Source organism: Pomacea canaliculata, linkage group LG4, assembly GCF_003073045.1.
Source record: "Pomacea canaliculata isolate SZHN2017 linkage group LG4, ASM307304v1, whole genome shotgun sequence".
Lineage (NCBI taxonomy): Eukaryota > Metazoa > Mollusca > Gastropoda > Architaenioglossa > Ampullariidae > Pomacea > Pomacea canaliculata.
In genome coordinates this window covers 29,277,224-29,291,666 of record NC_037593.1, presented here as the reverse complement: position 1 = coordinate 29,291,666, position 14,443 = coordinate 29,277,224, and the positions used below count along the sequence as shown (strand labels likewise).

Below are 14,443 nucleotides of genomic sequence, written 5' to 3'. Positions count from 1 at the left end.
TGTCTGGGATATGATTTATTCTTTTAAAATGATTGTGTACTGCTGTCTGTGTTTGTGTGTGTGTTTAGTCCCACTATGGTGAAGACACGAGCCATGAAACACTAGACATCTAAGGAACAATTTCAACACCCACAGTCCAAACTAGTTTCCTTGAAATCGAATGTCCTGTTACTGAAAATTTAAATACTGATAATCGTGGTAGTGACAACATCAACATTTTCATTATGTATGAAGCCTTATAAACATACTTGCAAGTTCTGAATTCTCAACACAATGTTTTTACTTGAGAAAGACTGAGTACCGACTCATTACAAACACGAAAGCCGCTCAATATTTATTTTACAGATTTTACTCTTGACATTTTCTTTCGTTTTTAAACGCCTTCTCTTTCTTTCTCTCTCTCTCTACTGAACAAAGTCTTCCATGTAGGATATGCTGTTACATAACAGCAGTGACTATGCAGCAAACACAGTCTTCATTTGCTAATTAATGTAACAATTATCCCAACAACTAGAACCAAGAGAGGAAAAGTTTTAACCTCTGTTGATGTTTATGTTGTGTTGATTTGACAGAGATAATAATTTCACAAGGCCTCGCAATAGTTGTTATGCTTCGAATAAAACCTCACAAATGTTAAAGACAAGTCATGATAAGATTCTCATCCACCATTGAACTATTGATTATAGATTCTGTTGATTGTACAAACCAAAATTATGACAGAACGATGTTCAACGCTGTCACACACAGTCATGTTCTGTCCTCTCTTCTTTCTTTACTTATTTCAACAACGTAAAGAACTTTTCATGACAGGATGTGTATGTATGAAAGTCCTTTTCCAACACCCAACACTCAACAAAACCGTTATCCCGCTCAACACTTCATTCAATCTTCTGTTAAACTATCTCTGTCGCTCTCCGTCTTGCTTTCCTTATTACACTCTCTCCCTCCCTCTTTCTCTTCTATTCAATTTGCCTATACTTTATTCCTCTATTTGTGTACCTACTTTTATCTGATCAGTTTTTATATTTATTTCTAATTAATGTGAAGATCGTAGACAAAAGTATTAAGACAATATATTGCTGTGTGTGTGTGTGTGTGGGGGGGGGGGGGGGTAATTGGTGCTGTACACCGAGCCAGCAACTGGCGAAATCAAGGCAAGGCAGTCAACCCTGTAAACAAATGCAAACCTGTAAACATGAAGAGAAAGAACAGTGTGCCTGAGACGAGAGCTGAACCCAGGAAAGCCAAACTTCACTGTATTAGTAATGTTGCCCCATCAGACCGCCCCACCCCAATGTGTGCCTGTAGGGTTGGGGGGAAAGGGGTTATTAGACTGTTTGGTCCCCCAGCCCCCTTTCCAGAAACATGGCTGTGACTGCACTGACGCCCAGCATGTGACTGACTTTATCTATATTAAAAACTAGTTGGTGTGCTGTACCTTTGAGTACTAAAGACATCTTCGTGTCAGGTCAGCAAAGGATTCAACAATGCTCGCTTTCTTGGTCTTTTCAGGCTGGCTTTGGTGAGACATTTAAATCAATCACATTTTTTAAATTATTTCTTTTTCTTTTAGACAATACAGCTTTGGGGTACAATTAAATTATTTTTAAAAATGCAATCGCTAATGCGTCTTTGTATTTAAAAAGTGACATTTTTGGACACTTCTCAGCTTTTTGAAAGAAAAAGACGACTATTGCTATGTTTATAAACCAGACTGGTTTATATGTTTACAACCAGCTGCGCCTTCGCTCAGCTCCATGGCGTGTGTTACACCAACGCACAGCTGTTAAGGGAAGAAGAGGTGGTTGCTTTGGTGAGTAGCATTTATCACCACTACTACCACCATGATCAGCACTGCCATAATGTTTATACTTACGATAATAATACAACGACAGCAGCGACAACGACGACGACGACGATATATAGCAAATATCCTACACCATTCTGTAGGTTCACTTTATCTTTCTTATCCATTCCCCTTAATGGTGTTATTAATATTATTCTTTTACTGTATCCATTCGTGTGTAGGTATTTGATAAAAGGAACTAAATAATGAAAGTGTGTGATGCGTATGTGTGTGTTCTCGCGCGTCGTTTATATAAGAGTTGAGATTATTATTATTATTATTATTATTATTATTATTATTATTATTATTATTATTATTATTATTATTATTATTATTATTATTATTATTATTATTATTATTATTATTATTATTATCATCATCATCATCATCATCATCATCATCATCATCATTATTATTATTATTATTATTATTATTATTATTATTATTATTATTATTATTATTATTATCAGAGACTATATATTAACAAGTTTGAGGACTTAATTCCATCGTTTGTAATTGTAATCAGCACATTTATCCCAGCAAATGCTATTTCAATGTCACGTGTTGATATGCCCATGTACGGGAGGGATGAGGTGGGGTGTGACTGATCAAGAAGACACTTGACTGAGAAACGATGGACATAAAGACGACTTCATTGTCCGTTGGCTGCAGGTGTCGGATATTGTGGACCGCAACGAGGACAACATCATCACCACTGCAGAAGTTGTCGTAGGATTTGCTGACATCTTAGGGTACCAGTGTAAGTAAGCTAGGTTGTATGTTATTTTATTTGAGCAATCTATTTTTGTTTTGACCTGTAGCCTCGCTTCGTCGACATCAGATGCTTCTTCCCACGTCTGGTCAAAGTCTTATCTATAGGGCTGTGTGGACCTCCTTTACTGAACCCTGTGTTTTTAACTGACATGCGATAGCTAGTAATCTTCTAAACCTTTCTAAAGCAAAGTATACCTCTACTACAACAAAACACAAACAAGAAGAAAAACAAAAGCAAAAAAAAAATATATATATATCCCTTCACCAAAAAAACAAAAAACAAAAACAAAATATATAAAGCATGTGTCAAATACTGGTTAAGTCACAGTCTAATGATGGGTTGTCTAATTGTTAAGGAAGATTGCAAGTATACTTGCAAAGTGAGGAAAATACTTCAATCTTCCTCCTTCTCGTTCATCCCTCACGAATGCCGACGAACTTGTAAAAATATATGTACAGGGTTAAAGCATTATACAGTGATATAATAGCAGAAAGCAAGTGAGTACTTTTCATAGTCACCACAGTTTATGTAACATCTTCGATTATTTACAATTTCTCGCCACTTTAGTAAAGTCTGATCTGTGGCTGTATTTTAGTCATGTTTAGGCATGGGGGACATAAGTGTAGCGAAATCGGAAAGTAGTTGTACTTCTCTCACTTGACAGGTTGACAGTTCGTGTACAGCTAAGGGGGTGCGACGTTTAAAGTGAAGATGAAGATAAAAATTGTTCTAGTGACATCTGTTGCGCAACTATCTTTAGCTCACTTCCTTGTTCTTCTATCTATCAATCATAAGTACACTGTGCACTTTGTTTTGCATACAAGAAGTCTGTTGCAATATTTGAGTGTTATATTTTTTCATTTGAAGACACAGGTAGCTTGTTATAATGGGAAAAAATAAACACATAGACCTATTAAACATGTGAAGTTTCGCATCCCATTACAATAATCACTAAACTGTTTCATTTATTTGAGCATGCTGCTTCAAGGGAAGCAAAACAAAAGGAATATATCCCGCTATGTATGTATCCGTGGACAGATATGTATACATTTATAAATACAAATATATACACATAATATCTTTTTTTTTTTCAATGCAGTTCAGACATCCGAAGCCCTCATTTTGCTCATGAACAGAGATCAGCTGCTGGTACTAGCTGCGGAACTGGGCATCATCATCACCAGGGAGAACTTTGTTCAGAAATGGCAAGAGAGATTTGGTGATTCGGTTGCTTTCATCCGGGCAACCTTCGACGCTTACGACGAGAACAAAGATGGACAACTGAGCGTGCTGGAGCTGGAATACATTCTCAAACATGTCGTGGAGACTGTAGGCAAGTTGGGGCCATGAATTTTTTTAATGTATCTCATTTCAGCTGTTTTTATTTTAAATGTCAGTTTGTCAGGGGTACCTATTTTTAAAAATTATTTTCTACAGTTGTTCAATTTACTAAAAATATATTTAAAATGATTCAAAATTCAATATTGACAAAAGAATAATCCAAAAGGCATGTAAGAAGGTGGTTCAGTATCTACAAATGGTTTTCATTAAATTTTCTTCAGTACAGTAGTCATGTCTTATTTATAATATATGGATATTTGTGCAGATAACGGAGATGGAATCATCAGTGCCAGAGAGTTTAGAGAGTATTTACTTTTCGTGAGTGTTTCCTGTCTTGTGACAAGTTGTTTACTAATGAAAGTTCTCAGCGTCCATCGCAGTCGTGTGGAAAATCGGACACCTAAAGATACAGTTCTTTGGGGAGTGATGAACATCATATTGAAAATAAAATTAAACACATTTTTAGTGATTAAGTTTATGACATTTTTTATTTTTCACTATCTCTGTTTTGCTAGTGCAGTTTATACCATTTCAATGTCAAAAAAAGGGGATTGCTAATACCTTTAGCAGAAACATAGGAACTACAAAGATGATCGTTAATACTTTTATAACAGAATATTTTTATATTTATGTTTAAGTAGTGTGAAAATTTTAAACTATATTTCCAACCAGTCTTTAAGTATGTAACTTGCTTGTACACCAGGTATACAAGAACTGCTAACCTCTGGAGAAGATATAAAAGAAAGGACAAACTTCATCCAAATGATCCGGATATTTATATGTGTACAAACACGAATGGTAAGGAAATAAAAATACAAACAACGAGTCTTCATAATCAGTACAGGTGAAAATGATGGACGTTAAGTTGGATGAAATAACTGACAAATGACAAATGACGGTTGGATGATTGCAGAGTGAATAAGGACAATCTGCATCAACAATACAAGAAAAAAAGGAGCTAACAAACATTCAAAAGGAAAAAATAATGTTTTTCAAGAAGAGGATGTGCATTATAGGTGCATGCATGCATAAAAATTCTATTCTATGGCTCAGATACCATGCCTCATATCTTTCACGGGGAAAATTCCCCCAAGGACTGTAGTGGGCTTTACTAGCGAAATGTTGACAAGATTCTCTCATAATCAAATCATTACAATATACTTCATAAATGTTTACATTACAAATTTGATATGCACTGGCATACCGGTAACATATGCTTGCTTTTTCATAAGTACTCACGCATGCAACTACCCACCTCTTCATACATTTTCTTTTATAACTTTTACAGGCAACATCACGAGCGATTAAAATAAATGCTTTAAAGCAAATAATCTTCAACTTAAACGAACTGACCTGACCCTTATGTTTCTTTTTATATTTCTTATCGCTACAAGAGAAGAACACATCATATAGAAACATCCTGTTCCCTAATCGTTATTCTTTATCATTAATGTATTGCTGGATTATATGCTACAACATCAAAAAGTAGGAAAGACAGTTATCTTCTAGACACTGTATGTAAAATAGCAGACGAAATTTTGACCTTTTAGTAACAATTGCAACATGCAAATATGATAATCACAGGATCTAGAAATGTCAGGTCGACATGGCAGAAGGTGCGCCTACTGAAAGCAGGTCTTTCACATTCAGTGATATGTTCTATTACTTATCATTTCGTTTATCTTAAAACTGTACAAAAAAAGAAATATTTATCGCCACATCGCCAGCTGCTAGCCGCCTTCTAAAATGTGGGCTTTAAAAATTATCTTTTGATTCTGACATCCGGGTTCGCAAAATAAATTTTAAAAAAATACTCAATTCACCTAAACATTTACAATACTAACAATAGGTTATGCTACTATCTTTTTGGAGTGAGAAACATAACAACATTTTTACATGTCTTTGATACAGATAATTTGTTAATTAAAATCAGCACTCCCTAAAAGATCATTTAAAAAAATTATAATGGTTATTCATTTTCATTACGGTCATCATCTTGAAGTTATCTTGAGGAATCAAGGGCAAAACTCATAGACACGATCATCTGAGAACTAACCTTTGACCTCTCTGAGCCGGCGAAATCTGACTCTCGCGTTAAAAACCGCATAACTAGTTCTATTTTGGGAAACCACGTGACTAATTTACCTTTATTAAGAAGCAACAGACGGGCTGTGTGAAGTTTTCGACTGATCAATTCTGACTGTGACATCACCTGACCAGTCGTACAATGTTTGCCTTGGTGATCTTGACAGGGCTGCTGAGGTGAGACAGTTGAATTAATTACTTGAATTAATTACTTAACTGGTGTTGGTCTCGTTTAAATCACGAACCTATTTAATCTGAAGACCTTCGCAGTTTAAATATTTCCACATCAGTTCAGACTTTAACACACTCTGCAAAAGGGGAATGTGAACAGACCTGCCTACCCCTTAACTCCTTCAACCATTGCATTTATATTCTAATTTTCAATGTTTGTCCATAGCTTAGGCCGTTTTCATGTATCGTTTTAACTGTCAGCATATTTCGGTTCATACAACGACACACATTCTTAAAATTACTTTAAATAAAAGTCAAATTTAATAACTATTCAAACGTAAACTTAGTATTTTGGTCGCATGCAGCTTTGAACCGAACCGAACGAAAAATAATTAATGATATAATCATAGTTTTGATAATCAGAAATCAACATTTCTTTTACAGATTACTCTGGTAAGGATCAAAATCCCTTATTAAATTCATGCTTCGGTAATAATAAAGACAAGATAAAGAAACAAACAAAAACATAGCTGAAAAAATGAGAACGCGTGTGTCAAATATTCCACCCGAAGAAAATAATTCGCAAAAGAGAATATTAATGCTATGGGCACATAATAATCCTATAAGGGAGAGATTTTGCATTTTCTAGGCCCGTTATATGGCAGGTGGAGACTATCCCTACCCTTATTACTTCCCCTGAAATAATCAGTTACTTATCCTAAGCAGCCTCTGAATAAGAAGAGAGGGCTAGAAGGATTTTCCTCAGGGTTCAAGTCATTGACCTTTGACAATCTAGCCCACTCACAACCAGACACGACAGCCGCACAACCTTTTGCATTAATCTTTATTAAAGGCTCAAATGTAACTTATGTTTATTTAATTTTCATTCAGTTCGAAACATATTCATTTCTGACTAAATTATTTACCTGCACTTTATTTACTATAACTTTTCTGAATTTTTTCTTGGGGTTACCTGTGTGTGTGTGCTTACATCTGCTTACACCTGCTTACAACTAATTTTTGTATGTACTCTGACAGCACTGTCTTCTCTCAGCTCCATAATGAGTGCCATACCAATGCACAGTTGCTGAGGGAGGAAGAGGTTGTCGCTTTGGTGAGTAGTCCTGTCGTTGTCATGTTCTCGACACACTCGTCCCTCCAAAACATCCGCGAGAGTAACGACAGTGACGATGTGACAATGATGTTGAAGAAAGGGTTTATAGAGAACAGTAGAACTACTGTATCATAATGATCAAAGATGTACAATTAGCATCTGGTCGAATTAGACTTCCTTTTCAAGAAAAATACGATGAATAATAAATAACTCTTTTACACATGCGCAACAGGTGGCGGATCTTCTGGACCGCAACCAGGACAACATCATCACCGTTGGAGAGGTTGTAGTGGGGTTTGGTGAAATCTTAAACTATCAATGTAAGTAAATTCTCTTATACTTTTCTAAATAGTGTACCCATCACCTATCTAACATTTGATATATATATATTTTTCATCTTACTGACTGACATTTACTCAGGTAAACACTCACGGCTCTTTTCCGTTATAACGTTCTCGAAGCTACTTTTGCACTTGTGGCTAATATGACTTGGCATGGCATTCATCCTGATGCAGTTCAGACATCAGAAGCACTGATACTGCAAATGAATCTGCAGCAGTTGGTTGCACTGGCTGCTCAGTACGACCTCTCCATCGACAAGGAGCACTTCGTGCAGAAGTGGCATGAGAGGTTCGGCGATGGACTCGGTTTCGTCAGAGCCACCTTTGATGCCTACGATGAGAACAAGGATGGGAAGCTGAGTATACTCGAGATTGAGAACATCGTCAAGCATGCTCTGGCCACTTCGGGCAAGTCCGAGTTTTGTCTTGTTTTCTGCCCACCTTCTTCAATAAAAGTTGAAGAATATAGTTAGCAGCGAAAAAGTCAAGGTTCAGATATGTCAATGTTAAATTTTTGAAACTGGCATTCCACACTTTTTCATATTTTACAAATGCTTTCTATTTACTGAACGATATGTAATGAGCAAATCTTTCCTTTCCATGAGATCAGTATTTTATAAAGTAGCCTCATATGTCGCTACACACTGTTCGCTACAACTATTGAGTTCAGTTCTTATTATAAAGTATTTAAAACATTTTTGAAGTTTTGCATGTTTCACTATGTAAAACATAAATATTTCCTAAAATCGTTTACTTAGCTCTGTATTAAATATCTGTAGTTATCATTGACTAACAATACATACCTTCTCTGTTCAGATAATGGCGACGGTCTCCTGAGAGCCAGCGAGCTGCGTGCTTACCTGCTGTTTGTGAGTAGCTTTCTCAATCTTTTCAACACATGTTTGCTAATAAATGTACACAAACCTCTCTTTACACAGTCTTGTTTCTTGTTCATAAGAGAACGAAGGTACCATTATGACTTGGAAGTGTTTAAAAATAAACATTCAGCCCATAAACAGTATAATTAAAGAAAAAAATTGTAAAAGCTGTTAAAAAATTCTTAGTTATATATGCTGCAAATTCCCAACAGGTATTCCAAATTTAGAAACTGTTTACATTGTTTAGACAATAATGGACAGGATTTCAGACGTAAATAGGGTATTCATCTAACTACATTGGATTAATGTAAGTTTAATTAATTTATTTATTTACATTTTGTGTCCTATATATAATTTTCAGTCAAAATATATTTGCGGACGTATTCATTTTACAGTTTTCTATAAACAAATTCTGATTTTAATTATTTTTAAATATTAGGTAACTTGCTGATAGATGAATAACATGTTCACATTAAATTTCCATTTTAGTAGAAGGTTTGTTTTTTACCTGTCTTACTCAGATCTACAAGAACTGCAGGAGGGATGAATAAACAGCGCACATGTAATGGAACTTTCTCTCCCAGATAAAGATTGTGCCTATACTTCTCTGGTATTTGTGTTTGTATTTGCAATGTTTTAAACACGGTTTCCGTTAAGGAAAAAATTAAATTGCAAATAAAGAAATAAGAAACTGATATTGTTTGTCTTAGGAATTGCATAATATTTAAACAATCTTAAATTTAACATTTTGTTTCCCACGGAGCTACTTTACAGTATCAGGTGTATGTGAACTCCAGTGGGACACATATGAGTGGCAAGAGGCAAGCAAACACGTGGATAAGTGTACCGCAAACGATCTCAAATGAAACATTTCCAATAGCTTCATCTAAATGAAACTTTAATAATAACAGGGAAATAAGGGGAATTATTTAAAGGGAATAATAATGATAACAACAACAATAACAACGATAATAGGTTTTGAAATAAACTTTTATAATTGGCGAGGTTTGAAATCGGGGGAGCAGTCTTACACTATGAGCTGCAACAAAAGTCTAGTCTTCTTCTTCTTATTATTATTATTAAAAATACTCTTACCCAAGTCCAATGCTATCTGGATTGAGTATCAAAAGTAGCAGGTGTAAAGAAAGGTGAAACTAGTACCTCATCAACTAGAAACTAAGGGCACGAGGCTTCCTATGGGCTTTAACCTCACATTAGCAAATCATTATGCAAGGGACATAATCACTGCCTCTTCAAACCAGTGGTGATATTATTATCTCCCCTACCCACTCTAGGGGCGGTTTCATCAGCTCAATAAATAACGATAACTGTATTGAGGGTTCGTCTAATATCCTTTTTAAGTATAATAGTGGGAGACTTCTACAACTGGTAAACTTACTGACAACTCATCTGACGATATCATAGCATAGACTGTCAGCTTGAATGTTAAAACTTAAAAATATTAATAGAAACATGTTTGATGGTTGCACATGAAATAAAGAGAAATTGAAAGAACCAGCAACACACTAGCTATTGTATACCACACCTATTCCACCTCATTCTCTTATCGTCGTTATCGTTTTGATATAGCTCAAGGTTATAAAAGTATTTTAAGAGTGAGTGGTCAGACCCGAGACATGATTAGAAGGAGATTGTGACTTTGCCAATATATTTACTGTCTTTAGCCTTTAGGTTGAACATTTTTATTTTAAAAGGAAAATTCTATTTTTGGAAGCTACGTGACTACCTTGTCTATATTAAGCAGCAGTCGACGTGCTGAGCTCAGTTTTCGACTGACCAATCTTGTGCTCGCGTAGGATCACGTGATTGACAGAGCAATGTTTTTACTTGTGGTCTTGACCAGTCTGCTGTGGTAAGACATTTTACTTATAAAAATAATTTGAAGTTCTCTTCCAATAAATCATAAGTCGGGGTCATCCCAAGCCACGAAAGATTCCCATTGATTTTTAAAAAAAATTTCACAACTGCGGGGTCGTCGGTGCACTAAACTGTGAATGATAGTTTATCTTTTCCTTGTACGGCGAAAGGTAGAGGCTGACGAATGAAACAAACAAACAAACAAACAAACAAACAAACAAACAAACAAACAAACAAACAAACAAACAAACAAACAAACAAAACCCCCCCAAAACATATTTTTTGGAGCTGCATGTAGATTTAAAAGCAATGCTAAAAACCACTAACCTTAATAACAACATCAAAAGATAAAGTGAAAAAGAAATAATGAAATAATACGAGACAACATTTTTCTTTAAAATAAACCTCATAACAAATGTAAATGAATCTTTGGAGAAACGTGCTATAGATAATATGTCTACCAGTATGAAAATGTTTGATAAATACAATGATCACTAAATGAATTACGTTATTAAAAAAAAGTTTAGGAAGATGTAAACCTTTTAATATATATTTACGTGAGAGCCGTTTGGAAATAAACATTGGAGCTAGAACAAAAATAAATTAGTTTACTTAACCCCTCAATTCTACAAGAGCACACAAATATTTTCCTCTCACTTGGGCTCAGTACAAGAAACGGTCTCCCCACACCTGACTTAGAAACATCCAGAAAAGCCTCCAAACAACCACATGCTCTGAGGGTGGTCGAACCAGTGACACCTGAACAGCCACAGTCACTCAAAATAACATATGCTCCCATATCTTTCGCAGGTTGTAGCCTTGATAAACAAAGTGTAGTCATATACTTTTCTGACATCTTTGTGAATTGCGATGTAAGTCTGCATATGGAGAACAAATGGAAAGGAAATATTCGAGATTGTCAGGGAATAGTATCTTTAAGGAATACTGCGCTCTGACCCAAATATCTGAAAAAAATACACTCTAGTAAATTTTTAATGTAACAAGAGAAATACTTAAAAAAAAAATTTGTTTCCCGAAACTTTTTGAGGACGAATGTATAAAAGTAGTTTTGGGCGCTGATGTGTTTATATGTATTGAAACAGCACTGCCTTCGCTCAGCTCCATAATGAGTGTCATAGCAACGCACAACTACTGAGAGAAGAAGAGGTTGTAGCTTTGGTGAGTAGCTCAGACACAAAAAGTCTCATCTCCAACCACAATCTCCAACCACACACCTTTCACACAAAAACAACTGCAACAGCAGCAACATTACAATTATGTTGGATGAATTATTTGAGCAAATAAGAAATAAAGATATTAAGCTAATAAGGTATGGTACAAACATAGCTTTGAATGTGGTTAACATTTGTATAGATTTACATACTTAGCTTAGTCATGAAGTATTAAAAAAAAAGTCAAGGTACGCAACTCTGTAAATAATTTCTTCAGCTTCTGAATGATCAGTTCCTTCCCTTTAATTGTGCCTTCTACCTTTCAACAGGTGGCGGACATTATAGACCGCAACCAAGACAACATTATCACTGTTGGCGAAATCGTGGTGGGATTCGGCGAAATCCTGGACTACCGGTGTATGTCATCTCCCATTTTAATTTTTGTCCATTTTCGCTCCTCTCCCTCACCAAAACACGAAGCAACTCAGAAAATTTGTAAACAACTACTACACACAATGTCAACCGATATTATGTTTGCTTGATGTGTAAAAATATGATTCCGTTACATTTCCAGTAAGCCAGTGTTACCCAGTTTAGTGAACTAACATCAGCGATTTTAGAAAAGAAACATAATGTTAGATACAATAATACATAAATATAACCGTATTATGATTATAATCAGATTGATGGATCGAAAGCTAACTAGAAAGATAAATATATATATAAGGAATGGAGAAATTTACAGATACATATAGATGGGAAAAATCAAGGACAGCAGATGCTCTTAGTACATCCAAAGAATATATGTATTTATATAAAGTTTTTTTCTATGCAGTCCAGACCTCAGAAGCATTGATAGAACACATGACACTCGAGCAACTGATTGCCCTGGCTGCCCAGTATGGCATCATCATCGACAAGGAGCATTTCGTGCAGAAGTGGCATGAGAGGTTCGGGGACTCGCAAGCCTTCATCAGGGCCACCTTCTCGGCCTACGATAACAACAAGGACGACAAGCTGAGCATACTGGAGCTGGAGGGCATCGTCTTGCATGCTCTCATGACTGTGGGCAAGTCCAGGAACGTTTTCTGTTCTTTCTCAATTTTTACTCCTCCAAAAACACAATTACACATTGCAGTAACATGAGATGCTTTGATTGATATTTAGTAATTTATATTAAAGTATGAAGCAAACGAAGTATTGCTCTTACCACTGATAGCAAGATTTTTGTTATTACTATTACCTCGATGTCTTTACTTATTATGAGTTAGAAATGTTTCTTTGAAGTAAAGACATGATCTTTAAACTGGTAAGTGAGAGAACTATTTTTGTTTTCAATCACTTGTGAATTAATGCAGGTAGATAAGAAGAGTAGAGAAAGTTTTACTGTCTAGGTCGAACCAGTCCAGAAATGGTCTGCTCCAGCCCCGATTGTCTACAGACCCTCCCTAAAACAGATGTTTTATAGTTATTATTGCATAAACTATAATTCAGACCCATCACCATGGAAAGAAAAGTATAACTTACTTGATACCAATGTGGTTTTGTTCAGATAATGGCGACCGCATCCTGAGTGCGAAGGAGTTCCGCGATTATCTGCTCTACGTGAGTGTCATTCAGTATTTTTTAAAAACTTGTTGACTAAGGTGAAGCATTCTTGTTGAATATCGTTTGTTAACGAAACCATAATATTGATGGTCTTAGCTTGTACAAAAATATTATAATAAGCCAACATTATAATAAACTTTTGTTGAGTCACTGACCACTAACCAGTAGTATTTTCAATTTCTTATAACTTTATAAATGATAGAAGAGCTATGAATGCTACTTTTACATTTTTTACTCGAATGCTATTTTATAAATAATTGTAGAAATATTTTATTATTTTGAAATCATGTCATTTGTCATGATCTGAATTAATTAACAGATGACTTGGTTGGTATACACAAACTCAGAAAAGTGACTTTCTTAACATGTTTATCTTTTTCTGTGTAACTCAGGTCTACAAGAACTGCTAATCTCATGGTGAAGAAAAGATGTTTGCTGGTGTATCGGCAAATCTGAAGGAAACGAGCTCTCGACAAAAACACAAAGAAGAGTCTTTATATCAACACAAGAGAAAGAAAAGAAAATTGGGTTCAAGACTGACCTTTACATGTTTGACACCCATCTAAATATCTTGTGTCAAGAAGTAAGAAGAAGTATTTTGGGGATAATTTAAATGTAGAAACGAAATAAAAACGTGCTTTGGGCCAAATGTTTCAGAAGGTTTCTGTGCGCACACATCGACCCTGCTTGTCTCTGTTGTTACCCTTGTTATCAGTTATCTTCCCTTTCTCAATTGTTTAGTCACAAGGAACTGGCTTTAGGAACGAAAATTTATTCATGATAATCACATACAAAAATTAGTTATACTCTTACCTACAGAGAGAGTGGGAGCAAGAATGTGGGAGCAAGAATGGCTGAATGAGTGTAAAAGTAAACGAATGAAAGAATTAAATAACAAATAACTAAATTAGTAAAATAATATTTCGTCCAATCCGAAGATTGATACTAAGGTTCGTTTTACGATATCTCCTTTCTTTATTAATTTACAAGAAGAAAAATTTTAGAAGAGGACGAGAATGTAGAAAATAGCAAACTCTGACATAGACCTGTTAGCGTTTACTAATAAACAATACCTCGATTTTACATTAGACTGAGAGTAACATATCTCAAATAGAGACCAACATTGATAAAATTAAAGTTATGGTCAATGGTAGTGGCAAAGCAGAGATCTGTTTCAACGGGGTACAGCTCGAAGAGGTAAGAAGCTTCAAGTACTTGTGAGCCACCCTCTCCC

At 35.4% G+C, this 14,443-nt stretch overlaps 3 protein-coding genes across 3 annotated transcripts; all 3 read left to right on the top strand.

The window, feature by feature from the left end:
* Positions 1–1,394: 1,394 nt before the first annotated feature.
* On the top strand, positions 1,395–4,788 carry LOC112562955. Its single transcript, XM_025236587.1, has 6 exons — positions 1,395–1,522; positions 1,738–1,813; positions 2,519–2,606; positions 3,721–3,954; positions 4,228–4,280; positions 4,666–4,788. Exons 1-6 carry the CDS (start codon positions 1,488–1,490, stop codon positions 4,681–4,683), a joined length of 504 nt encoding a protein of 167 aa, XP_025092372.1. The 5' UTR covers positions 1,395–1,487; the 3' UTR covers positions 4,684–4,788.
* A 1,288-nt stretch (positions 4,789–6,076) lies between these two features.
* On the top strand, positions 6,077–9,246 carry LOC112562953. Its single transcript, XM_025236584.1, has 6 exons — positions 6,077–6,224; positions 7,257–7,332; positions 7,565–7,652; positions 7,848–8,081; positions 8,490–8,542; positions 9,073–9,246. The coding sequence occupies exons 1-6, from the start codon at positions 6,190–6,192 to the stop codon at positions 9,100–9,102; spliced, it is 516 nt and encodes a 171-aa protein (XP_025092369.1). The 5' UTR covers positions 6,077–6,189; the 3' UTR covers positions 9,103–9,246.
* A 1,022-nt stretch (positions 9,247–10,268) lies between these two features.
* On the top strand, positions 10,269–13,858 carry LOC112562954. The gene is made up of 6 exons (XM_025236586.1): positions 10,269–10,424; positions 11,533–11,608; positions 11,931–12,018; positions 12,437–12,670; positions 13,154–13,206; positions 13,602–13,858. Exons 1-6 carry the CDS (start codon positions 10,390–10,392, stop codon positions 13,617–13,619), a joined length of 504 nt encoding a protein of 167 aa, XP_025092371.1. The 5' UTR covers positions 10,269–10,389; the 3' UTR covers positions 13,620–13,858.
* The last annotated feature ends 585 nt before the right edge of the window (positions 13,859–14,443 follow it).